Source organism: Nomascus leucogenys, chromosome 8 (genome assembly GCF_006542625.1).
Source record: "Nomascus leucogenys isolate Asia chromosome 8, Asia_NLE_v1, whole genome shotgun sequence".
NCBI lineage: Eukaryota > Metazoa > Chordata > Mammalia > Primates > Hylobatidae > Nomascus > Nomascus leucogenys.
This window is the reverse complement of record NC_044388.1, coordinates 95,322,070-95,348,289: the sequence shown is the minus strand read 5'-3', so window position 1 is coordinate 95,348,289 and position 26,220 is coordinate 95,322,070. Positions and strand designations below refer to the sequence as shown.

Here is a 26,220-nt window from a genome sequence, read left to right as displayed (position 1 = left end):
TTTCAATCCAATATAGGACACAAATTCAGGCTACCCTGAGTTATCAAATGGATAACAGAGAGAGCTAGTACAGGAAAAACTTCCATGGAAAAGTCAGTCTCTGCGATGTGGCTGCTGGGGCCAGTTTGGCCAGCAGGGAAGCGAGTCTTTTCATTGTTGCTGCTACAGCAGGAAATGGTGTGGAAATAAAATGCCTGGAAGCAGCAAGCTCAACACACACAGAGTCCACGTTCCCCTTCTCCTGACCTCACTGTCCAGGCTGTACTTAGGTAGCTGGCTTTTCTTCTCTTTGGAGCTAGCTTGTTAGGACTTTCAATTGGTGCCCCTGAGGCATTCTTCCCAGCATTCTAGGGGATAGCAGTTTTGTTGTCTGCTCCTGTGAATTCAGCTTTGGTCTCTCTCTTACTTTCATTTCAATATGGATGTGCAGGTCACCTACCTCAACTAGATATTTTGAAGTTCATCATCTTTAAAAAATAATTTCCTGCCGGGTGCAGTGGCTCACGCCTGTAATCCCAGCACTTTGGGAGGCCGAGGCAGGTGGATCATCTGAGGTGAGGAGTTTGAGACCAGCCTGGCCAAAATGGTGAAACCCTGTCTCTACTAAAAATACAAAAATTAGCTGGGCGTGGTGGTGTGCACCTGCTACTACATCCTAGCTTCTCAGGAGGCTGAGGCACGAGAATTGCTTGAACCCGAGAGGCGGAGGTTGCAGTGAGCCAAGATCGTGCCACTGCACTCCAGCCTGAGTGACAGGCTGTTTTTTGTTTTTTGTTTTTGTCTCAAAAAAGTAAATAAATAAATAATTTTTCCCACTTTTTTTGTGAAAAGCATTTCAAAATATTTTCAAAAAATTTTTAAAAGGGGAAACAAGATTATGCCTGTAATCCTACCACTTTGGGAGGCTGGGGCAGGAAGATTGCTTGAGGCTAGGTGGGACCAGCCTGAGCAACATGGCAAGACCCCTGTCTCTATGTATTAAAAAGAAAAAAAAAAAAGGTAGTTTCAGTATGCTCTCAAATTCTCTCCAGAAATAAATTTGCACGTGTTTGTGTGTTTAAAAAAAAAAATGAAAAAAGACAAAGAAGTGGCGAATCAGCAGTTATGTACTGTTTACCTAGATTTGCCAATCACGAATGTTTTGCCACATCTACTTTCTCCCTCTTTCTCTCTTTTTTCCTAGCTCTCCTTAATTTTTCTCTCTCTGTTTTCCAAAAAGAATGAAAAATATGTTGTAGACATCATGTCACTTCCCCTGTAATATTTTGGCATGTTTCTTCTAAGAATGAGGACATATATAAACAATAAATAAATGAATTTATTATAGAAATAATACATTCTCCTATAAATAATAAATAAATACATTTCACAATAAATACATAATCAGGCCATTAAAATCTCTAAGAAAATTAATCAATGATAGTTGCATAATATAATCTAATACCCAGTAGCCTCAATATTCTCTAAAATTCTTTCATCATTGTTTTTCCTTTCCAGGGTCAAATCAAAGGTCACATATTGATTTTTTTTTTTTTTTGGTCCTTCTGGTCTCTTCTGCCCAGCGTCCCTCTTTCCATCATTCTCTCTCACCATTTACACTCATCGTTTTCCCCTGTACTCATCTTGATGGTTTCTGAATTGTTCTTATACCTCATGTTTCCGTTCACCTATGAGCTATTCCCTTTGCCAAAAATACTTCCTTTTCTTCTATGCTCCTGGCTTAACCATTTCATCAGTTATCAGCTCAAATCTTACTTCTTCCAGGAAGCTTTTAGTGAAACACCTAGATTAGGTCAGACGCTACAACTATGTACTCCCATTTCCCTCTTTATTTTGCAACCAAAAACCTTATCATATTGTAATAAAATTTATTTCTTATAATTATTTATTTCTTATACTTACTCTATTTTCCTGCTAAACTGTAAATACTCTGAGGCAGAAACTGTGTCCATTTTCCCTCATCCATTTCAACACCAGTCTCTAGTTCAGATTCTGGTGAATAGTAGGCATATCATATTCATTGGATGAATAAATCTTTTTGGAAAGTGAATGGGAATGTCAATAATATTTCTTCTTTACATTTTTCTCCCCAAATCTAGATTTGTAAACTCAACTGCACACTGGACATGTTCGCTTGGATGTCTTACTTCTCAAGTATATTGTGTATAAACCTGTAATTCTGACTACCCCTTTCATTGTCAGCTAAATCTGTCTTATCTGCTGCCCTCCCTATCTCAGCTAATGGAAGATTCATATTTCCAGTTGCTCAAGTCATAACCTTTTACTCTTCCTTGATTCCCCATGTTTTCTCACACTTCATGTCTAATCCATTAGGAAAGCCTAATTTTACTCCCTTGAAAATACAAACCCAGAATCTGGCCACCTCTTCTCTCCTCTCTTGCTACTCCCCTAATTCAAGCTACTGTCCTTAATCTCCTAGATTACCAGAATAGCCTCCTGTATAATCTTACTGCTTTTAAGTGTGCCTGTCCACATTCTACTCTCAACACGGGGTGATCTTTGTAAACATAAGTCAGATTGTCTGACTCATTTAACTAAATGCCCTGCAAATGGCTTCCATTTATTTCATAGCAAAACCCGACATCCTTAAAGTAGTCAGTGAGGTCCAGCATGGTCAGTCCCTTGTTTTCTCCCTGACATTACCCTCTATTACTCCTTGCCCCTCCCTCACCACTCTCTAGTTATCAGGTCTCCTGGTGTCTCCTCTGCTTGGAAAGCTCTTTCACCAAGTGTCAACTTAGCTCACTCCCCTACCTCCTCCAAGTGTTTACTCAAATGTCACCTTCTCCATGAGACCAACCCTGACTATCCCACTTAACATTGCATCCCCTTCTGCCAGTACTTGCAATCTCCCCTTCTCTGTTCCACCTTTTCTTTTTTCCGTAATACATAACACTTTCTAATTTACTTGTTTAAAATATTTATTGTTTATCTCTTTCTGCTAGAAAAGAAGTCTCATAAAGAAGGACCTGTGATATTTTTTATTAATGTATCTCAAGTGTTTGGAATAGTGTCTAGTTCTTAATAAATATTTGCTAAAGAATGTTTGCCTGAATGAATGAATGAATGAAATATTGAATGAATGAATGAATCATGTGAAAGCAAGTTCAAAATTTATATAAACCTCCTGGCTCCTCTGCTTTTTGGCTCAGTGACCTTGTTCAAGTCATGTCACCTGTGGAGCTTCAGTTTCTACATTTTAAAAACAGATAAATAAAAATCTCTACCACATAAGGCAGCCTTGAGGATTAAACTAAGGTATTTGACATGTGCTTTGTAAACTAGAAGGCACTGAATAAATGTTAGTTTTAAACAGGGGTGGGGGTAGGAAGACCAAAAAGGAAAGAAACCATGGAGTAAGAGTGACCAGCAGGGGATTATATGGGCAAACTCTCACAATCCCAATGCAAGCACTGGAGGGGATAAGACCTAGTAAAAATGAAGTGGAAGAAATTCAGGCTAAAAACGCTTCATGTCCCTGAGGAAGGGGAGGGTGAATCATTCCACGAGCATTTACAAGGAATCTAGAAATTGCAAGTTCCTGCACTCAACGGGAGTTGAACTGGTATTGATAATTTCACAGTGTTTGAAAAGGACAAAGCCCATGTGTAAAAATAATAGTAATTTAGGGTCACGAGAAGTTCAGATGTCTGTTTTGGGAGTGCCAAGGGGACAGGGATAATGATTATAAGGTAGTACTCACCATTTATGAGCACCTCTACGTGGCCAGCACTTTACACATTATCTCTAACAGGAAGCCTGTGGAGGAAGGATCTTTAGAGCCCTCACTGTGCAGGAAACAAACTCAGAGAATTTATGTGACCACTGCAAAGTCACACAGCTGTGAGAAGCATATTTAGGACTTGAACCTTATTCTGACTTGATTTCCAGGTGTATCCTTTTTCAACTACATTTTAGTGCCTTTCATGTTTTGTGTTGAGTTGGAAGTCTTAGGGAAGTTTCCATACAAGAAGTATTTTGGTCTTGTTGGATGGCAGTTGGACAGGTGATTTCTTTTTTTATGTGTTCAACAAATATTTATTGAGCACCTACTAAGTGCTGGACACAGTTAATAGGTTTTTGTGATGAGCCGTGCAATAAATAAGACAATGTCCTTGTCCTACTGGAGTTTGTATTGTAGTGGAATAAAGGGCTGAGGCCTGGAGAATAGGTGGAGAAAAGAAATAAGGTTTAAACAAATGAATGAGATAAATCTAGGCAGTGACACAATTGCCATAGATAAATAAAAATCAGGTAATAGGAAGATGTCTAGTTTAGCTTTGGTGGTCAAAGACTGCTTCTCTAAGCTGGTTGCCTTGAGCTTTCATGGTGCCAGGCAGCATGGTAGAGATCTTAGCGCTGTGTGTTCTCTGCAAGCTACCAAGGTATGAGAGTCAACCCATCCCTGCCTCTTTGAGGGCTGAAAAAGACCACTTTGGGTAGAGATCAATTAATGGAGGATGGTAGAGGGTGAAATTGGAGAAATAAACAGAGGCCAGTCCATATCAGCTATGGTAGACAGTTTTGATTTTATACTAAAACACTTTTATCTGTCTATCTATCTATCTATCTATCTATCTATCTATCTATCTATTTATTTTTGAGACAGAGTCTCACTCTGTCACCCAGGCTGGAGTGCAGTGGTGTGATCTTGGCTCACTGCAACCACCACCTTCCGGGTACAAGCGATTCTCTGGCCTCAGCCTCCTGAGTAGCTGAGATTACAGGCATGTGCCATCACGCCCAGCTAATTTTTGTATTTTTAGTAGAGACGGGGTTTCGCCATGTTGGCCAGGCTGGTCTCAAACTCCTGATCCCAGGTGATCCGCCTGCCTCGGCCTCCCGAAGTGCTGGGATTACAGGTATGAGCCACTGCACCTGACCTAACTTTCTTTACTCAACTTCTCTCTCATTCATCTTTGTCCACTAGGATAGCCTTCTCAGTGTCATTGCTGGATTCTTCTCTTTTCAGTCTCTAGATATTGGTGCACCCAGAGCCTCAGTCCTTCGGCCTCTTCTCTATCTATGCCTATGGTTTCATGCTCTCATCTGTTCTCCTGGTGTTATAGAATTTACCCTGACAATTCACATTTATGTTGTCAATCTAGACAAATCCACTAAACTCCGGACCTATATCCCCGGCTATTTAATAGCTTTATTTATTTATTTATTTATTTTTATTTATTTATTTTTTTGAGATGGAGTTTCACTCTTGTTGCCCAGAGTAGAGTGCAATGGTGTGGTCTTGGCTCACTGCAACTTCTGCCTCCTGGGTTCAAGCGATTCTCCTGCCTCAGCCTTCCAAGTAGCTGGGATTACAGGCACCCACCACCACGCCTGGCTAATTTTTGTATTTTTAGTAGAGATGAGGTTTCGCCATGTTGACCAGGCTGGTCTTGAACTCCAGACCTCAGGTGATCCGCCCACCTCGGGCTCCCAGAGTTCTGGGATTTCAGGCGTGAGCTACCGCGCCTGGCCTTTAATAGCCTTCTTAAATGTATCACGTCAACGTCTGGATTCTTGGTTGCTTCTTCAAATGTGTGGCTCTACCAGTGTTTCCATTTTCACTGAATGGCATCACTGTTGATCCAGATATTTGAACCCCAAGCAAGTAAGTATCCATGATTCTTCTTTTTCTTTCATATTCCACATCAGCAAATCCTATAAACTCTCCTTAGAAACATTATATTTTATGCCATAAATATGTACAATTATTATGTGTCAATTAAAATCAAAAGAAAAGAAAATGCATTCCTGGTGTATCTACTTACTGCCCTCATCCAGGCCACTCCCTGCTTTTATCTGGATCACTGCAGTGACCGCCTAGTGGCATCCCCGCTTCTGATTTTGTCCTCCCCTGCCTTCAGGTCTTCTCTACACAGCAGCCGGAGTGATCTTTCTGAAACCCAACTCAGATTCTGGCACATTATAAAAACCTCTATAGTGGCTTTTCATCTCACTTAATACAAAATCTAAAGTCCTCCTATTCAGCCTTAAAAAAGAAAGAAATTCTTTAATTTGCAGCAACATGGATGGAACCGGAGAACATTATGCTAAGTGAAATAAGCACAGGCACAGAAAGACAAATATTGCATATTTCACTTACATGTGGAAGCTAGAACAATTGAATTCATAGAAGCAGAAAGTAGAATGGTGGTTACCAGAGACTGAGGGTGGGAGAAATGAGGTGATGGTCAAAGGATGCAAAGCTTCAGTTACATCTGAGACTTAAATTTTGAGATCTGTTTCACATAATTAATGATTATGTGTTTCACATAATTAATGATTGAGTACTGTACATTTTAATACTGTTAAAGGAATAAATTAAAAATGTTCTTATCACAAAATAATGTTAAATATTCGAGGTTTTGGGTATATTCATTAGCTTGATTTGAGCATTCCACATTGTATTAAATAATCGTAACGTCACTTTCTGTCCTACAATTTGTACCCTATAATTTGTCAATATAAAATGATAACAATAAAGTCTTCATCGTGGCCTACCAGGACCTCCTTCGTGTGGCCTCTGCTCCCTCTCTCTACCTCTCCAAATTGGCCTTCTTATCATTTTTCAAACATTCTACATTCACTCACAGCATGGGACATTTTACAGTTGCTCCTCCCTTTGCCTGGAACAGATTGCTGCCTCTAAGTCTCCCTCTGGTTGTATTTATCCTCCTTGAGGAACATGGGACCTCCCTTCCTTGTCACTGTCTGTCCCCTGAACTTGCTCTATTTTTTCCTTGAGACTTACCATGTCTGGCATTTCATTGTATCTGCATTGGCATGTTTATCATCTGGTTCTCCCACTAGAAGGTAAATTCAAAAAGAACAACAATTTGCCTGTCCTAGTCACTGTCTTATCACTTGGCATTTAGAAGAGTACCATAAACACAGCTTAAAAAATACTGGTTGAAAAGAAGGGAACAACAGACACTGGGACCTACTTGAAGGAGGAGGGAGGGAGGGAGGAGGTTGAGGATTGAAAAACTACCTATGGGGTACTATGCTTATTACCTGGGTGGCAAAATAATCTGTACACCAAACCCTCGTGACACACAATTTGCCTGTATGAACAAACCTGCACATGGACACTTGAGCCTAAAATAAAAGTTAAAAAAAAGGTACTGATTGAAAGAATGAATAGGAAGTCATGGGGTCAACTGAGTTTGAGAGAGACATGGTTATTCTTTCCTCGATGATTTGAGGACTGATTTTTTTGTTTGTTTGTTTGTTTTTGGTAATTGAGACGGAGTCTTGCTCTGTCACCCAAGCTGGAGTGCAATGGCGTGAGCTCCGCTCACTGCAACCTCTGCCTCCTGGGTTCAAGTGATTCTCCCACCTTAGCCTCCTGAGTAACTAAGATTACAGGCACCCGACACCACACCCAGCTATTTTTTTTTTTTTTTTGTATTTTTTGTAGAGACGGGGTTTTGCCATGTTGACCAGGCTGGTCTCGAACTTCTGACCTCAAGTGATCCCCCAGCCTTGGCCTCCCAAAGTGCTAGGATTACAGGTATGAGCCACCATGCCTGGCCTTGAGGACTGATTATATGCAAACCCTGAGCTAGGTGTTAAGAATATCCCAAACAAGCTACAACTTTTCCATTCTCATGCAGGACACATCCTGTAGCAGTGACAAAGAGAAGTAAGCAGGTAATTTTAGTTCAGGGTGATACCTACTTTGAGGAAGTGCAAGGTGATATTGGTGAGTAAGATGAACCTGAGAGAGTAAGGAATGAGTTTTTCCAGTACAGAAAACTGCATGTGGGTAAGATAACTTGGAAGTTAGAGTGTGTTTGTACATTTGGATGGAGCATAACAACAAAAGTAAAACAGGAGACAGCACAGATAGTGTCCTATTCAGTGTTTAGATATCAGGGCTGGCTGGGTGCGGTGGCTCACGCCTGTAATCCCAGCACTTTGGGAGGCCCAGGCGGGCGGATTACTAGGTCAGGAATTCAAGACCAGCCTGGCCAAGATGGTGAAATCCCGTCTCTACTAAAAATACAAAAAAATTAGCCTGGCATGGTGGTGGGTGCCTGTAATCCCATCTACTCAGGAGGCTGAGGCAGAGAATTGCTTGAACCCTGGAGGTGGAGGTTGCAGTGAGCTGAGGTGGAGCCACTGCACTCCAGCCTGGGTGACGAGCGACACTCCGTCTCAAAACAAAAAAAAAAAAAACAAAAAAACATCAGGGCTACATTTTTAATAGTGGCTAGTTTCTGAAAGTTCATATAAATGTAAGAAAAAGGTGAATGTGGGTGATGCTAATTGTGAATAGTTTCACAGAGCAATATAAAGTGACTGGGATGAGGACAGGGCAATGAAGGAGCTGGGAATTTGAACATAAGGCATCTTGAATATAAATCGAGAGAGTTTCCTATTTGTCTCATAGACAGTGGGGTTCATTGACTGCTTCCCAAAAAGGTGGAGGAGGTGGCATGAGCCAACTCACACTTTGAGAAGATAACTCTGGCTGTCATATTTAAGAAGAATTGTAAGGTTGTCAAGGTAGAAGCAGGGGACCAGGTGGGTGGCATTTGTACTTCTGTGTGTCTTGGCAAAGAACCTTGTTTTATTTAATCCCATTAAGACTTCTTTCCTGCAGATCTCTGGTCTTACCCGACATGCTACTGCTTGGAAAGGGGAAAAAATGAACGCACTAAGGTGTTAAGGATTAATTCCAAAATTCCTCACTTCTGAGGATTTAATTGCCACCTCTACCTACGCATGAAACAGGGTGAAGTAATAAATAGAAACAGGAAGTCACTGAAGACTTAGGCAATTTGGAAACAGAGTCCTAAGGTAACTTGCCAGATTCCAGGGGCTCTGTATTGGCAGTGAAACAATCTGATTGCGGGAAGTGCCTAAGAACATGAGTTTCTTAGTGCTGGAAAGGAGAGAAGATCCATTCATAAGCCCGTTTGTATTGCCTTCATTTATTTAAGAATTGTTGACCGGGCGCTGTGGCTCACGCCTGTAATCTCAGCACTTTGGGAGGCTGAGGCAGGTGGATCACAAGGTCAGGAGATCGAGACCATCCTGGCTAACACCGTGAAACCCCATCTCTACTAAAAATACAAAAAATACCAGACGTAGTAGTGGGCATCTGTAGTCCCAGCTACTTGGGAGGCTGAGGCAGGAGAATGGCGTGAACCTAGGAGGCGGAGCTTGCAGTGAGCAGAGATCACGCCACTGCACTCCAGCCTGGGTGACAAAGTGAGATTCCATCTCAAAAAAAAAAAAAAAAAAAAATTGATTACTGGGTATTTTATAAGTTCCAGGCAATGTACTTAGAGATGAGAAAAATAGATAACAGTCCCTGTCCAACAGAGATAACTGTCTAGTGGAGAGTGAGGACAATAAAATCATTGCCAGCTGGTCTGGGGGAGCCTGAGGCTGAGCTAGTTGGGAGAGTCAACTAAAGTGCCCTGTGGAAGTGACCTCCAAGCCCAGGCCCAGTACTTTGAGAAGGAGTTTATCAGGGGAGAATGGGGGAGAAGATTGTCCAAAGCAGAGGAGACCTCAGAGGCACTTCAGTCCTGAAGTTCTTAGTGTCGCTCTGTAGAAGAGTCGCTTGGGAGCTTGTTAAAAAGGCAGGCAAAGACTCTGGCCTGCTAAGTTTTGACTAAGCTCTCGTTTCTGTATTTTAACATGGATTCCCACCAAATTCTGATGCGGGTGGCTGACCTCATGTCAAAATAACACAGATGGCGTCTGTGTCTGATAGTTCTCAAACTGTGCCCCTGGCCTGAAGGACAGGATGGTGAGGGGAGAGGCAGGGGTCTGCGTTCATCGCTATCCCCTGAGAAGTTCTACTTATATGTAGTTTACTTATTTTGCAAAATATTTATTGGAATGTTATTATTTGTACATTCTTTGTCTGTAGTGTTTACTCCTGTAGTCCTAGCACCTAACATAGAGATAAGATCGTACCCCCAAAATTATTTGAAAGGATATATTAATAAATCAAATGTTTCAAGTCTAAGTAAAAGCATGAAGGCCACTAATCCACTCCAACTGTTCATTTTACAGATGAGTAAAGTGAAACAAAGAGGAATCATTATTTGTCTAAGGTTGTCCAGGTTATTATGTTAGAGTAGAGGGCTGACTTATATGCCTGTGCCCACAGTCCGGTGTTGGTTCCTCCAAGTCCAATTTCAGCTTTTTTTTTTTTTTTTTTTGAGTTGGAATCTCGCTCTGTCGCCCAGGCTGGAGTGCAGGCATGATCTCGGCTCACTGCAACCTCTGCCTCCTGGGTTCAAGCAATTCTCCTGCCTCAGCCTCCTGAGTAGCTGGGATTACAGGCATCTACCACCACACCCGGCAATTTATTTTTATTTTATTTTTATTTTTAGTAGAGACAGGGCTTCACCATATTGACCAGGCTGGTCTTGAACTCCTGACCTCATGATCCACCCACCTCGACCTCCCAAAGTGCTGGGATTACAGGTGTAAGCCACCGTGCCTGGCCTCAGCTTTTAAGGAGGACAAAATATTGGCAGAATCTTGCTTAAAATACAGGAAGTAAGTAAGAAATATGATGCAGTTTAAGAAGAACTTATATAAATTCATAGACTTGGGTCTCATAATGGGCAATTAGCTTGCTAGAGAGATTTTTGGGTTGAAAGCAATCCTAAACCACATGCGGCATGCACATAGTGTCATAGAGATAGTTAAACCCGGAATCTTTGAGCTTAAGTTGCTTCATCTGTAAAATGAAAATAACCACAACCAGCTCCCGGCGTGCTTGTGTTATGAGTATTCATGCAAAGTCCTGGCCCATATATAGGTGACCAACATATATTTATGCTTAAGCGTATGGACCTGGAAAATCAAACATGTCCAATATTGGAAAAGAGATATTATTTATCTCTGAGTCTACTAGGGGTTTAGGCAGTAAATACATGCAGGAGGGAGGGAGAGAGAGAGAGAGAGAGAGAGGAAGAGAAGAAGGAGGAGGGAAAGAGAGGAAAAGAGAAGAGAGGAGAAAGAAAGAAGAAAGAATAAACGAAGGAAGAAAGGAAAGGAAGGGAGAGAGGAAGGAAGGAAGGAAAGAAGGAAGAGAGAGAAAGAAAGAAAAGGAAGTAGAAAAGAGTATTATTCTTCCTTCTGGAAAAGACCATGTGAGCTTGCAGAAATACCATGTTGGTTGTTGGCAGTGGCCTTTTGTAGGATATTGCCATCAAATACCTTATGCCCAAGAGGAATGGTAGTCATGTGTGGAGACAGGAAAAAAGAGGAACTGAGGACAATTTGATGGAGAGAAACCATTTTTATGTGCTTTAGAAGAAAGAACAGAATTAAAATTCAGACTTTGGGAGTAGCTCTGGGATAAAACAGGAAACTGGCATTTCTCAGTGTGTTTTGGAGTACTGTCCAATGAACTGAGAGCTGGAAAAACCTAAATAGGCAATCCCTACCATAATTTATCCATCATCTTGGTGCCTATGTGAGACTAACACGTGTCTATGGCCACAGCGATGACTAATTTTTGACTGAAAGATGTCCAGTTCACCTGGGTATCCAGAAGACAGTTCCTAATGTTCCATAAACATTTTTACTTTTCTGAAACTCATAGCATTTCCTAGTAAGTATGGACAACAATAACACTTTCCAACCGCCTGTTGGATTCTGAATCCCTCCTATAAGCATCTCTGTCAATCAGTTATGCAAACTCTGCTTCAGTATCTTCAAAAACAGGGACCCCTCTACTTCTCAGAGCAGCTTGTTCTATTCTGATCAGTTCTGACAGTCAGCAAGGACTTGCTTTATTGAGTGTAATTTTGAGAGTATTGAGAATATTTTAAATTAAATTATTATTTAATAATTGCTGTCAATTATTCCCAGTCATTCCAGTTTTAACCCTCTGAGCCATGTTTTCATGACATTTACAACTCATCAGATCCTACCAACTAGGAAAATTGATGATGCCTTCCTTCTTATGATGCTTTGGTAATCAAATCAAATATCTCTAAGAATACTTTAGATGACCCCCGCCCCATCATTTTTCTATTATCATTGAGTATACTAAATCAATTACCTTGTTTAATCGTCAAATTATAAATGCCACTTAAAACGTTTATTTTCTTAACTCAGATGTGACCTGGGCAGTTTTTATCAGTTTCTTCCAGTGTATATATTTAAATAATGAGTGTGTTATTCAGGTTTAAAAGTTCTCCAAGAAGGCTATGTGGGTAAAAATCCCTGTTTTCTAATTTGCTTCAGCCCAGTAGTTTTCAAACATTTTGGGAGCAAGAGAATACTTTTGTCAAAACAAAACAAACAAATCACTGATCTATCTATCTCTGTCAGTGGTAGTACAATATATCAATCTTTGATCATCCTTGATTATTTCCTTAAAATATATTATTTGGTGTCCGGGTCAATGAGATAAAACAGGATTAGCAAACTGTCTATAAAGGGTCAGGCAGTAAATATTTTAGACTTTGTGGGCCTTCTGGTCTCTGTTGCAGCTACTCAACTCTGCCACTGTAGTGCAAGAGCACCCACAGAATATACAGCACATAAATAGAGGAGTGTGATAGTTTTCCAATAAAAACTTATTTGCGAAACGGACAGTGGGACACATTTGGTCTTTGGCCCATAGTTTGGTGCCTTGTGAGTTAATCTTTAAAGATGTTAGTGCATTGTGGTTAAGTAAAGTATGGTTTTAGATCCCTGGTTCTTGATATAGAGCCAGATATTCAGTGAATATAACTGAATGAATTAACAGAAGAAAAAGATATTTCTTAGCTAATTTTGAACAGGGGCAGGGAATATTTCTTTATAGGAAAATGACGAAGGGTCTAGCTGAGAATGTGGATTTGGGGGAGGCTCTGAGATGGCAGCATGCTCACTAATCCTAAAATATCTTAACAAGAAAGAAATTGACAATTAAATGCAGTATTACTTGCCGGGAAAAAAGTTGTTCATTTTTCTTCTTAAACAAAGCACTGTGGCAGAGGGAATTAAGCAGAGACCTGGTGTGCGAGACCTGGATTTTAAAACCAGCTCTTATACTGACAGCTGTGTGTCTTTGAGAGAATTATCTCCTCTTTCAGAGTCCCTGTGTTTCCATCTAAAATTTAAGGCAGTGACAAAGACACTCTTTGTGGTCCCTTGGAGCTTTCAAATTTTGTGATCTGAAAGGAAAAAATTCATATAATTGCAATGTTTAATAGGATTTATGATAATTGGAAAATAATTGCCATTCCAAACTTTTATTAATCTATATTTAGTTATGAGTCACACTTTCACAATAGATGCTTTGGAAATAAGCAAAGAGACAAATTGAGTCAACAGAATTTTAAATATTTTATTTATATGCAGTTTGTGTAATCCCTGGAGCCCGTAGGCATATTAAGATCATTTAAAATATCCATTAAAAGTTATGTGTTATACAACAAACTCTCCTTTTAGAACGCCTTGCCACAGGATACGTAGCTAACATTTATTGAGTAGCTACTACTGCCAGATTAATTGCATTCATTATGTTTAATCCTTCCAGCAATGCTGCAAGGTAAATACTAATATTCCTATTGCACTGATAAAGAAGCTCAGAGATGCTGAGGGATTTGCAAATGTTCACTCGGCTAATGAGTGGCTTTATTGTAGGATTCAGAGCCAGACCAGGCCGACCGTAAAGTCTGTGCTCATCCCACGGTACCAGAATGTCTTTGCGAAAGGACCTGTTTTGCATCCTCTTTCCAGGTGCTCAATGGAATGAGCATTTGCTTTCCTTGATATCCTCTATTTTGTTTTTCTGTAGAGCATTGCAGGGACTCCTGGCAGGGTGGGTTGCCAGAGTCAATGACTTCCCCCATTCACATGGGGGACACCAGAATGGGCAGATGAGTAGAGAATAGGAAGAAATAAGGAAGATCCCAGACTGAGAATCACAGAACCTGAATTTCTGTCCCAGCTCTGGTGCAGATTTTCCAAGTGGCCTTCACTGCTCTGGGCCTCGGTTTCCTCCACTTGTGATGGGGATGATCATACTCCCCATCTTCCAGGTTGTTGGGAGAATAATGTGAAGGCTGACAGAGATTTGTAAAGGACCAAGTGCACGACAGACCCCACAAAGTCAAGAAAATGGAATAAGACAGTGGATCAGAGTAGAGAACACGGAATCTAAGATGAGGAACTGATTTCCTAGTCCCTCTTGCCACCAATGGTGCTGTGGCCTTAGCAAGTCCCTTTCTGTCTGTGGGCCTCAGTTTTCTCATCTGCGAAATGACAGTGATGGCCGTGAGTGCCTAAAGGCCCTCTATCCTGATATTTTGGATTCTGTATGGCAAGGCAGTGAGCAGTTCCAGTGCATGGAGTATATCTCAGGAAACACTGGGCCCTTTGGGGTAAAATAAAACTAGTGCATTCTAAGCTTCCTTTCCCACAATTAACTCTCATAGCCACCATTGTGGCCCCCTGCCCTCGATAACGGTGCTTCAGGAAGAATCCCACTTGCTTTTCTGGAAATGGCCCATTTATATAAAAGTTGGGCCATTCCAAGTGTGCTTGTGGTGTTTCTATTTTTCCCTCTCAAGTTTATGTGCCATGAGAAACACATAGTCCCCTTCCAGTGTGCTCCCCTTAGATTATTTACCCCTATTGCTCTGAATTCAGCCCCGTAAGAGCCTTCAGAACTGCTATGAGGCTGGCATAAGAGTAAAACTATCATTACTTAAATGAACACCTTTGGAAAATAGACCTCTGTACACATTATAAGCAAGGAGTACTTTATTCTCTAAAGTTAAGTTGATATCTTTACTTGTAATTAAAATAATACTATTCATAATTACATTTTCAGAGATAGTTCTTTTTTTCTTCTTCTTTTTTTCTGCTTTTCCTCACTTCACCCCTCTGGGGCCAAAATGCTCTGAGAGATCCGCCTGGATGCGGCTGTTTCTCGGCTGCCTTGCCAGTTGTGTTATGGGACACGAAGGCAGGCAGGGGATTTGGAGCTGACACCCTCTCGTTAAGATGCATCATTTCTGCTTCACATATGCCCTTGGGTTCACCTTTCTCTGAGCTGGCTGAGGATCGTATGGGGAGCGAGTGGGAACAGCAGGCAAGAGAAATGCCTTCTTTCCTCTTTCAGCTCAATGACTTCATCTCACTCTTCTCCTCTGTGATTCCCCTTGTTCACCTCTGGGGATAATTTGCTGCTAACAATAACAGAAGCTGTCCCAGAGTTCTCCTCTATCACCCCGATACTCAGAAGCTTCTCTTTATCCATTTCCAAATGATTAGTTAATGCGACCAATGGGATAAGCCACTCAGGAATAAACAAATGCAAACATCCCATCACTGTAATCAATCATGCTTTCAACAAACATTTATTTGGGGTTCAATGTCGTTGCAGTATTCCAACATATATTCTTGGATTAAGCCAGACCACCAGAAAGCTATATATTTAGACTGTAATATGTTTGCCCCTCTTGGAGTTGCTTTATTGTTGCTTACTGTATGAATAGTGTATGAATAGTGCTTCATTATATGCATTAGGCTACCTTAAGCCCATCAAACTCACAGGAATATTGTTCAGAACATCTCCCACCAGCGTCAACTCTATTGATCTCTTCATGAGAAACCATGGGAAATGTTTGTGTCTTATTGTAGCATTGAGGGAATCTATTTCTCAAATAACTTCGAACAACTACTCTGCTGTCTTTCTGACTGTATGGCTTTTGGCTATAATTCCCCTTTTTCCTTCAGCTGCAAGGAAGCTCAGAGACACTTGCAGTTCGCTTGAATCAAGTGTTCAGGACTTTATAGAATTAACTGTACAAACTTCATTTTCTATTTTAACCCAAACTTCGTTTTCTATTCTCCCTTTTATTTTTCATGTTTTATGTATATTTTAAAGCCTATAAGATGTGTATGTTTTTGAAAGTAACCTCCAACTACATCTGAGATCAGATTCATGTAAGCGAACAAGTCATAAAACATGCATGAGAAGAGCAAAAGAACCCTCCACTTCTTCAGTGGTCATTAGGAGCTCGATTATTTAAAAACAATGGAGGAAACACATTTATCCAGTGCTCCCTATAGACCTGAGACTGCTGGAGGCATTCCCCTTACAACTCTAAGATGCAGAAATTGTCACTCCACCACCCCATTTTACAGATGAGGAAACTAAAATAGAACCTTTTAAGCAATAGAAACATCATAAGTGTGTCCTATACAAATAATTGTAAAAAAAAATGCTAATGCCAACAGCAGCTAACAATTGTTCATACCCTGTTGCACTGTATAAAGAAGTTGTCTATTATTTCATCTAACTCTCCCAGCACAATTTGAGGAGGTGCATGTTTTTTGTCCTCATCACGTATATGAAAAAATAGACTTGGAAGGAGTTTATAAACTATTGCTTCATTTCTTCAATTCAGCCTTGCTACTTTCAGTTTACTTCACAAGAATCAGATCCCACCTTTCCCTACTGGTAATTTTAAAAGAGCATAATTGTGTCCTTTCCCTTCTCACTCCACCATCTATCCACTATCACCCAACTTTCTAAGGTAGCTGCTCATGTAATCATAACAACAATGATGATATTGATAATAACTTTAATATTGTATTGATGTTTCCATGGTTTAATATAATCCTAAGCCTATCCTTGTAAGGTAGCTACCATTTGCATTTTACAAAGTATAAACTGATAGGTGGTAGAATCATAACTCACAGTTTTACCCCTAGAGCCCAGGTTGGAGGATACAGGGTTAAAGATGATCCAATTCAATCAGTTTCTTTCACAGGTGGAGACATGGATATCCAGGAATGAATACACCGTCCCAAGAGTGCAGAGCCAGTTCTCCTTCCTGTGTCTTTTTTTTTTTTTTTTTGAGCTGGGGTCTCACTCTGTTGCCCAGGTTGGAATGCAGTGGCTCGATCCCGCCTCCCGGGTTCAAGAGATTCTCCTGCCTCAGTCTCCTGAGTAGCTGGGACTACAGGCACATGCTGCCACACCTGGCTAGTTTTTTGTATGTATAGTAGAGATGGGGTTTCACTGTGTTTCCCAGGCTAGTCTTGAACTCCTAAGCTCAGGCAATCTGCCTGCCTTGACCTCCCAAAGTGCTGGGATTACAAGCGTGAGCCACTGCACCTGGCTTCTGTTTTCTGTCTCGTAATCACGTCTCCTTCTTCTGTGCACTGTGTCATTGAGTGTACATACGTGTATTTTTTTGCACGTATATAGGAAAGTAGAGGACTAATAAAGAAGATGAAGGAGGATTCCTATACAGGCAATGCTTTGCTCTAAAAAGAAAGATTTGGACTTATAATTTTCTCTCCAGCCTCATCTTAAATCCAGCACCCCTGGCTGCAGTCTTCATCCATCCCCAGGCCCTGTCATCATCTGCCCTCCCACCTCTGGCTCCCCCAGTGGGATGGCCCTTGCTGCAGACACCCCATGACTTCCATCCAGGATCTTATTTTAATCTCAGTCTAATTGGTTTGCCCACCCTGCTGGGATGCTTAATTGGGCATAAGCATATTCCACAGATCCTATGCCATTGTGAGTTCTGCCTTCTCCTCCAAGGGGAATTTGCTTGTTCTGTGCACTCAGAAGGAAAGATATATTTTATGTTGCGCTCAATTCCCTGAGAACTGACATGAAATTGTTCCTGGGCCAGCAGGGCAGTTAGACAACATGGCAAGCAAGGCTTGCTTTCTTTCATGTATTTTCTTTTACTTTATTTTTTTTAAAGTGACATGTTGCAATGGAAAGGGTATTGCACTTGAAGTCATGAGCCTTGGGCTCTGATTTAATCCTTCCTGATCATTTGCTGTGTGATCTTGAGCAAATAACTTAATCTTTTTGACATTCAATTTTCCCATCAGTGGATGGTATTAGTTGGATTTGATTACTTCTATGAATGGAGTAAGAGTGAAGCTTTTAGGACTTATTTCCCATGGGCCAAATATATCTGGACACTTGCTTTTGTAAATAAAGTTTTATTGAAGCACATCCACACTCAGTTGTATTGTCTATGACTGTTTCCCTGTACAAGGACACAGTTGAGTGGTTGCAACAGGCACCTGTGGCTGAAAAATCTAAAATATTTATTACCTGGACCTTTATAGAAAATGTTTGCCTACCCTTCCTTTATAATGTAAATCAGATTAGGTAGACTCAAAACCTTCTTTTGACTTTTCATGTTACTTAGAATTTTTTAAAAAGTTTTACTAAGGCTGACAAAGCCTTTTGAGGTCTGTGTTCCTCTACTTCATCTTTTGATATTATTTTTCTTCCCATATCACCCCTCTACTCATTTAGGCTGCCCTTTGATGTTCCCCAAATGTGTCAAATACATTTCCACCCCAGGACCTTTGCATTTGCTGTTATTTTTTTCCTGGAACATTGTTTCACCAGGTGGCCCTGCGGTCCCTCCCTCATTTCCTTCAGGTGTCTCCTCAAATGTCATGAAATCACGAAGGCCTTTTCTGATGACCTATATGAAATGACAGCCTCACCCCCTTCTGGACATCCCAGCCTCCTCCCCGTGATTTGTTTGTCTTTATAACACTTATCTCCCCTGACGCATTACATATTTGTTTCTTTGTTATCTGTCCACTGTCACCAGCACGTATGCCCCTTGAGAGCAAGACTTTCATTAATTTTGTTTACTGTGGTATCTTTAGAGCTGGAAAAATAGTAGGTGCTCAAATTTCAAATACGTAATCAACCTTTTTGTCTCTAATGTTGTTTAAATCTAGCTCTGAATAGATCTGGGTGCTATTGAGCCCTTTTACTTAAGTGTATTTTGGTAAAGAGTGTAAAAATCACAGAATCCTGTGATTATTACAGTCTTTGCTCCAACATCCCTGTAACGGTTGCAAAGCCACAGAAACCTATCTTCAAAATGCTTTTAGCCTGGATTGTTGGCCAGTGAGAACAGAGTTTATAGACTGAAATCTACTATCATAGTTTGACACATAGTCATTCATCCTGTGGTCCTTGACAACCTCTCTGCCTTTAGCTCTTATCATTCATATGTTATAGGTACACACAGACGCACACATCCCTTTCTTTCTAACTGTCCTATCCCCTCTCTTTCACCTCCATTTTTGCACATGGAGCTCGTTGTTCTTTTTGTTCTTTACCATTTTTAAGTGTTCAGTTCCATGGCAATAAATGCATTTACATTGTTTTGTTTTTCCCTTCGTTCCTCCCCAGCTATCCTTCCCAGCCTCTGGTAACCATTATTTCACTCTCTATCTTCATGAGGTCCATTTTTCATCTCCCACAGATGAGTGGGATGTGTGATATTTGTCTTTCTGTGCTTGGACTATTTCACTTAACATAATGGCCTCCAATTCCTTCCATGCTGCTGCAAATGACAGGATTTCATTCCCTTTTATGGCTGAATAATATTCCATTGAGTATGTATACCACATTTTCTTTATCCATTCATCCATTGATCGGCACTTAGTTTGATTCCACGTTTTGCGTATTGTAAATAGTGCTGTGATAAGGCATGGGCCTATCTCTTTAATATGTATTTCCATTCTTTTGGGTATATGTCTAGTAGTGGAATTGCTGAATCATATGGTAGTCCTATTTTTAGTTTTTTGAGGAACCTCCATATTGTACATTATAGTTTAATACCTTCCCTAAACAACCATTTGTCCTCCTTCCCCCAGTGGACCAATTCCTTGGGATAAAAAACTCTGTCTGTGGTGCCGAGCAGGTAGTTAGTGCTTTAGGGTAACATCCCCAGTTACTGAGCTCTCTCCAAGTACCTGACTCTGTGCTCAGCAGGTTACATACATTTCCTCACTTAGGCCGTACATCCACCCCGTGAGGGATAAACTGGGTACCTGGTGTAGGCATCTTTCTGAGTTTCTTTTCAAGGAAGCAACACAGATGGCAGGCCCTGGTCTATCGCTGGTGAACATCAAAGACTGTGATGGCTGTTTCAAAAAAAGGGATTGAGTCATGCCTTGTAATTTGGTGGTGGGAGTGGCACCATTCTTCTGTATTGGTACTGGTTCTACTATGCTTTTATATTCTACCTCTCAATATTTACATTAAAAGAGTGATTTAAGAGTCAAGATGCCAGTTTTCTATATTCAGTTCTACTGCTCATTAGCTACCTGACCTTTAACAGTTACTTAACCTCTCTGTGTGAAATAAATATTGATTTTAAGGAATACAGGTGTGTCCGTATGAAAAAAGCAACCCAAGACAGTAACTTATGAATAAAAGTGATACACACACACACACATATGTATAACTATATATATTTTTCTATATACTGATATATGAGTATGTTTATATGCATATATATATAACCTCATAATTATATGTATATATAATGTTATAAATTTCTTGGATTAGCTGATAAGGAAATACTCTTTTCCCCATAGATATTTGGCATTTCTCATTGCTGTGTATTGATCAATTGCTGGTTAGCAAATTACCTCACAATTCAGTGACTTAAAACAATATTATCTCACAGTTTCTGTGAGTCAGGAATCTGGACGCCCTGTCTCTGGGTTTGTTACCAGGCTGCAGTCATCTCAAGGCTAGCTTGGGAAGGGTCTGTTTCCTAGCTTAAGCCCATGGTTACTGCCAGGATTCAGTTCCTTGCAAGGTCTCATTTCCTCAGAAGCTGTTGGCCGAAGGATTCCCTCGGCTCCTTGCCATGTGGATGTCTCCATAGATATTAATGTAAATATTGAGAGGTAGAATATAAATCATGGCAGCGAGTGAGAGGGAGGGAGGAAGAAAAGATGGACACAGAGACGGAGAGAGCAGGAGAGCCAATGCAAGAAACAGAGAGGGAACAGAGAGCCAGTGAGTGAGGCAGAAAAAGAGACAGAGAAAGACATAGAGGGACTTAGAGAACCAGAGACACACAGAGAGAACACACACAAAATAGACATCGAAGAATTTTGTAACTGAAACATGGAAGTGACACGCCATCGCTTTCATATTCTATTAATTAGAAACAAGTCCCTGGGCCCGAGGTCATTAGGACTCAAGCCACAAGCTGCCTGCCACACCTGTAACATTTGTCTCAGCTGGCTGACAAGGTCTTTCCCCCATCCCCACATCCCGTCAACTACTTGTTCCGTCTTGTTGCTTCCCACACCCTCTTTTTCACGCTCCCCCTATTTTATTCTGCCCTTCTCATAACATTTTCTGTATCCCTGCTCACCGTTCCTGACTTTTCCTCCCCATGGTTAGTTTTTTGTTGTTGTTTTTATGTTTATTTATTTCTCTTTTACTTTTAGAGACAAGGTCTCACTATGTTGTCCAGGCTGGTTTTGAACTCCTGAGTTCAAGTGATCCTCCTGCCTTGGCCACCTGAGGTGGCTGGAGCTACAGGCGTGCACCACCATTCTGGCTGTTTTTGTTTTTAACCACACTTCATTGATCTAAATTCCGTGCAAACTTAAAAACTATAGTTCAAACATGACCTCCTCTCTGAAGATTTCCCTAGAGGCCTGAAAAGTTCAGGTTTCTCCTCCTGTGTCCTGTAGTCCTTGATTTATAATAAACTGAAAAGTCTTCCAGACTGTGAGCTTCTTAAGGACAGGGACTGTGACGTGTGCATTCCCCTTCTGTGGACATCATATGTTGCCCTTAGTAGGTGTCTTGAAGGGTTCACTGAGTGCAGTTGATTGACTTAAGTACCTGCAACAACATGCAAGGTACTCAGTGGACTTCAAACTTGAACTATGTCTTGAATTATGGACAGAGATTTCTTACTCAGACACAGACCATGATCTCTGAATCTTGGAAACATATTCTAATGTGAAAGCTTTTTTCAGACCCAGTTTTCTGTGAATCAGGGGTCAGACACCACTGGTAAATTACCAGGGCACATTCCGGCCAGATACTCCCACTGTTCTGCTTCTTCTTTGCCCTGTGTCCCTTTCCTCATTCGTCTCTCCCATCCTGTGGCAGGAGAGAGAGACCTTTTCATTAAACTCTGGCTCCCATCATTTATCTCAGCTGACCTTACAGCCCTCTTGTCTAGTCTGTTTTCCTCAAGGGACCGAGAGCATGTAACTCAGGCAGGTCGGAGAGCTGGTCATTCTGGGGGAGCTGCATCTTTGGTGGGAACTGTGATTGTTACTGAGCAAAAGCAACCTTCACTCAGTCCCTCTAAGTTTTCACTTGTACTCGGTTTGTATGCTCCAAGTTGGCTGTATGTGAACTTTTAATGATTTACATGTACATGTCTGGGAACTTGTGAGAAAATAAAGTTATAAAACAATATTTCACATTAAATTAGCACCTTGCGGTTTCCAAAGGTATTTTGCATTCTGTGTTTCATGTAATTCCTGCCTCAGCAGTAGCAAATAGATAACATTAATTGAATTTTATAGATGAAGAAATGTAGGTCTAGAGAGGGGACAAGATCACAACACATAATTTGCAAGAGGCAGAGCAAGACTTGGACTTCCAAATTTGTTGTTGTTTGGTCTTGAGATCCTCTGTTATTAGTGAAAGCAAACATGGAAATTCTCCCACATGGTCTTTGGAACATAGCTTAATTGCTTTAAAATACTAGGTGCTCAATGAATACATGTTAACATTTTGGATTAAAGTGAGCTCTTGGCTCAATATTTGATTTCTGGATTATCCTAGAACAGGCCTCAGGTTGCTTTGTGCCTTAGGTCCTGTCTACTGTTATATATCCTCCTTCTCACCCTTCCTTCCTTCCTTTCTTCCTTCCTTCCTTGCTTCCTTCCTTCCTTCCTTCTTCCCTCCCTCCCTCCCTCTCTCTCTCCTTCCTTCCTTCCCTCCCTCCCTTTCTCTCTCCCTCTCTCCCTTCCTTCTTTCCTTCCCTCCCTTCCTCCCTTCCATCCTTTCCTCCTTCCTTTCTTCTTCTTCCTTCCCTCCCTCCATCCCTCCCTTCCTTCCTCCCTTCCTTCCTTCCTTCCTTCCTTCCTTCCTTCCTTCCTTCCTTCCTTCCTTCCTTCTTTCCATTTGTTTATTTCTCTGTCTGGCATTGTCATGAATCCTGCCATGTAACAGGCACTGAGCTATATACAGGGCTGGGTTAGGGAGTGCCTAATAAGATTCTATTCTTGTGGTGTCATTTATAGTCTAGCAAGAGAGATGGACAGACAACTAGAAGATGATGGAGGACTTGGTCCTGTGATAGGTATCAGAAATGGATAATAATCCCCTGGCATAGGGCTAGTGTGATCATTATATAAGAGCTTAGACATGATATTCTTGGGGACTATAAAATACCATGAAAATTTTCATCAGTACATTATCATCATCCATTTTATCATCAGATTATTCTTTTTATTACTCTTTCTTTTTCCTCAATCCCTCTATCCATCCCCTAATAAAAATAACTCCTGATATTTTTCTCCCTGGTGCTCTGTAAACAACTTGAGGACAAGGATGTTGTCTATCTAGTTCAATATTCCTGTGACGAGAATGGTACTCAATAAATATTTGTTGGTTGAAGATGATTGGAAGCTCCAGATCAAAGCATCACTTGACACATATTAAAATTGTAGGGCACTTTCCCACTTAAGGAGAGATGCCTGGGTGGATGGTTGGGTGGACTTTGGCTCGAGGGCAGTGGTGGTAAGTTGAGGAGTGTTGCTCATTTCTCCTGCCCAGGGAGTTTGCCCGTTGGAAGGTGAGGAACACAGCCATCGAGAGGCGAGATCTGGTCCGCCATCCAGTGCCCCTCATGCCGGAGTTTCAAAGGAGCATCCGCCTGCTTGGCAGGAGACCCACCACTCAGCAGTTCATCGATACCATCATCAAAAAGTACGGCACCCACCTGCTCATCTCAGCCACATTGGGAGGTAGGTCAGCAGCCACTGGGCCAGAGCCTTCTCATGACTTTGGGTTTGGGATGGAAGGGAGAGTGGGATATCTTAACGGCAAAGCCTTCTTAGCTTCTCTGCCATTCTACATCACACAAAAGCATTTATAGCCAGGTAAGCCAAATTGTCTTGGCTATTGTGATCATATCTGAGGAGATGATTCAGTTCTATGGGATAGTCTAATTTGAGAGTTTACTAAATTTTCTGAAAATATGGCTTAACCTTGGAATTGGCTCCATTTGTTAGAAATGCCTAATCTGATCATTTTCTCAGGTCCTTTGGTCTAATCGGGGAAAATAATTCAATTTCAGATATTGTTTAGGGAATATGCTTTGTTTAGTTAAGTCTACTTTAGAGACTGATAAATCGAGGTTATCATTTTACAAACAGGCTATCATTTGTAACTCCTGTGGGCTTACAGTAGGTTAATGGGAAAGCAGATTAATTGTTCCACCCTGCTCAGCCTTACACATCCCTCCCCATCAGGGCCAGTAAGTTTTTGAGTGAGCAAGGGTAAGAGGGCTGGATAAAGGAGAGGAAATAAATGCAAAGACAATGAATGGAAAATAGTACAGACTAGTGCCTTTAGATGCTTGTGGATCTTGCCTGAATGCATCATTTAATATTATGAGCAATCCCTTAGTCACCAGTTTTGCCACAGTAACTGGATCCACTGAACTTTGAGGAAGCCCCCTTAGTGATAGAGCACTGTGCCACATACTCACAAAGTCACCGGCTGCATTTAGGTATGGCCCATGCCCACTAGGAGAGATTGGCATGTTGATACAGGCAGGGTGGACTGAGGTATAATTATAACAGGGGATCTTCTCCTTCAGAGACATGTTGAGCACTACCAACTGGAGTGGTCAGTACAGACTTCCTGGAGGAAGTGACAGTTTTGTTCACCAGGAGCTGGTTAAGTAAAGGGAGGTGGCAGAGCTTTCTAGGCTCAGCATACAATGTCGGAAGACCCGATTCATAATGTGGGGAATGTGGTGGAGAGATTGGTTAGGCAAATTTATTCATTCCTACAATAATATTATTCACTGCTTAACAGTTATTTGCCAAATAGCAGACATTGTACATTGTCTTTAGCCCTCAAAACTGCACATGATGTCATATTACCTGCATTTTATAAATAAGAAAGCTGAGACCCAGAAGAAGTACAGCTAGTAAGTGATAAAGCTAAGTTTTTAACTGAGTGTTTTCCATGCACAAAGCCTGCATTCTGTTTTTGATCCAATGTCAGTCATCTCTCTTTTTTTTTTTTTTTTTTTTTTTTGAGACGGAGTCTCGCTCTGTCACCCAGGCTGGAGTGCAGTGGCACGATCTCGGCTCACTGCAAGCTCCGCCTCCTGGGTTCACGCCATTCTCCTGCCTCAGCCTGCCGAGCAGCTGGGACTACAGGCGCCCACCACCATGCCCGGCTAATTTTTTGTATTTTTTTTTTTTTAGTAGAGACGGGGTTTCACCGTGTTAGCCAGGATGGTCTCGATCTCCTGACCTCGTGATCTGCCCTTCTCGGCCTCCCAGAGTGCTGGGATTACAGGCGTGCGCCACCACGCCCAGCTGTCAGTCATCTCTTTAACCAACTCACTTCCCCACCAACCCAATACCCTCTCCACCAACCAACCAACCAGCATGTGTTAGTTGTCTGTTGCCAGTTAGATACTAAGTTAAGTAGGACTTTGAATATTAAATCATTAGTGTAAATTCTATTCTGTTGTAAAGTGAAAATGAATTCATTTCTACATTAAGGGTAGCATTAACCTAAGCTCTTTTCTTTGGACATCCCCCCCTCCATTTCACTTGGGGGAAAAAAAGGCATTGAGACCAATTCAATTCTTCCATTAAAAGCTGTGCTCTTGCCTGAGTTCCTGGAAACCCCAAGTAACCAAGACCTTTCTTCCTCAATGAAATATATTTTTAATTTCTCTAAGGCAAGGTGGTGAATTATTCACAGAGCCTTGTTCCTCTCCTATTTTTACAACACAACATTTTAAAATATGCAAAACTTTGGATTGAGATCTGGTGTTGGACAGCAGGCCCTAAATGTTCCCTCAGCCCTCAGTGTGGAGGAGTAGAGAGAGGGAAGGCAAAGAGATTTACTGTTGATTGAACACGATGTGCCATAAATGATGCAAAGCTCTTCTTACATCATCACTTCATTCATTCACTTATGGAAAATATGTTTTTTAAGAGCCTCCTCTGCAGTATGAGAGAAGGGAGGTGGGAAATTGTAGGGAATGAAAGAGCAGGCTCTGGAGTTTGATCACCTGGCTTCTAGTCCTGCCTCCGGCTGTTCACCAGCTTAGTGTCACTGTATTAGTCAGGGTTCTCTAGAGCAACAGAACTAATAGAGTAAGATGTATATATAAAGGGGAT

The 26,220-nt window shown here is 41.2% G+C and overlaps 1 protein-coding gene across 1 annotated transcript in view; it reads left to right on the top strand.

Annotated features, from left to right (window-relative positions):
- The window catches only part of BRINP1 (BMP/retinoic acid inducible neural specific 1), a 205,080-nt gene that overhangs the window by 102,316 nt on the left and 76,544 nt on the right, over positions 1-26,220 (top strand). The window contains exon 3 of the mRNA XM_003264059.3: positions 23,624-23,814. Within this exon, the coding sequence (XP_003264107.1) occupies positions 23,624-23,814 (191 nt within the window). The remainder of the gene's footprint in view (positions 1-23,623; positions 23,815-26,220) is intronic.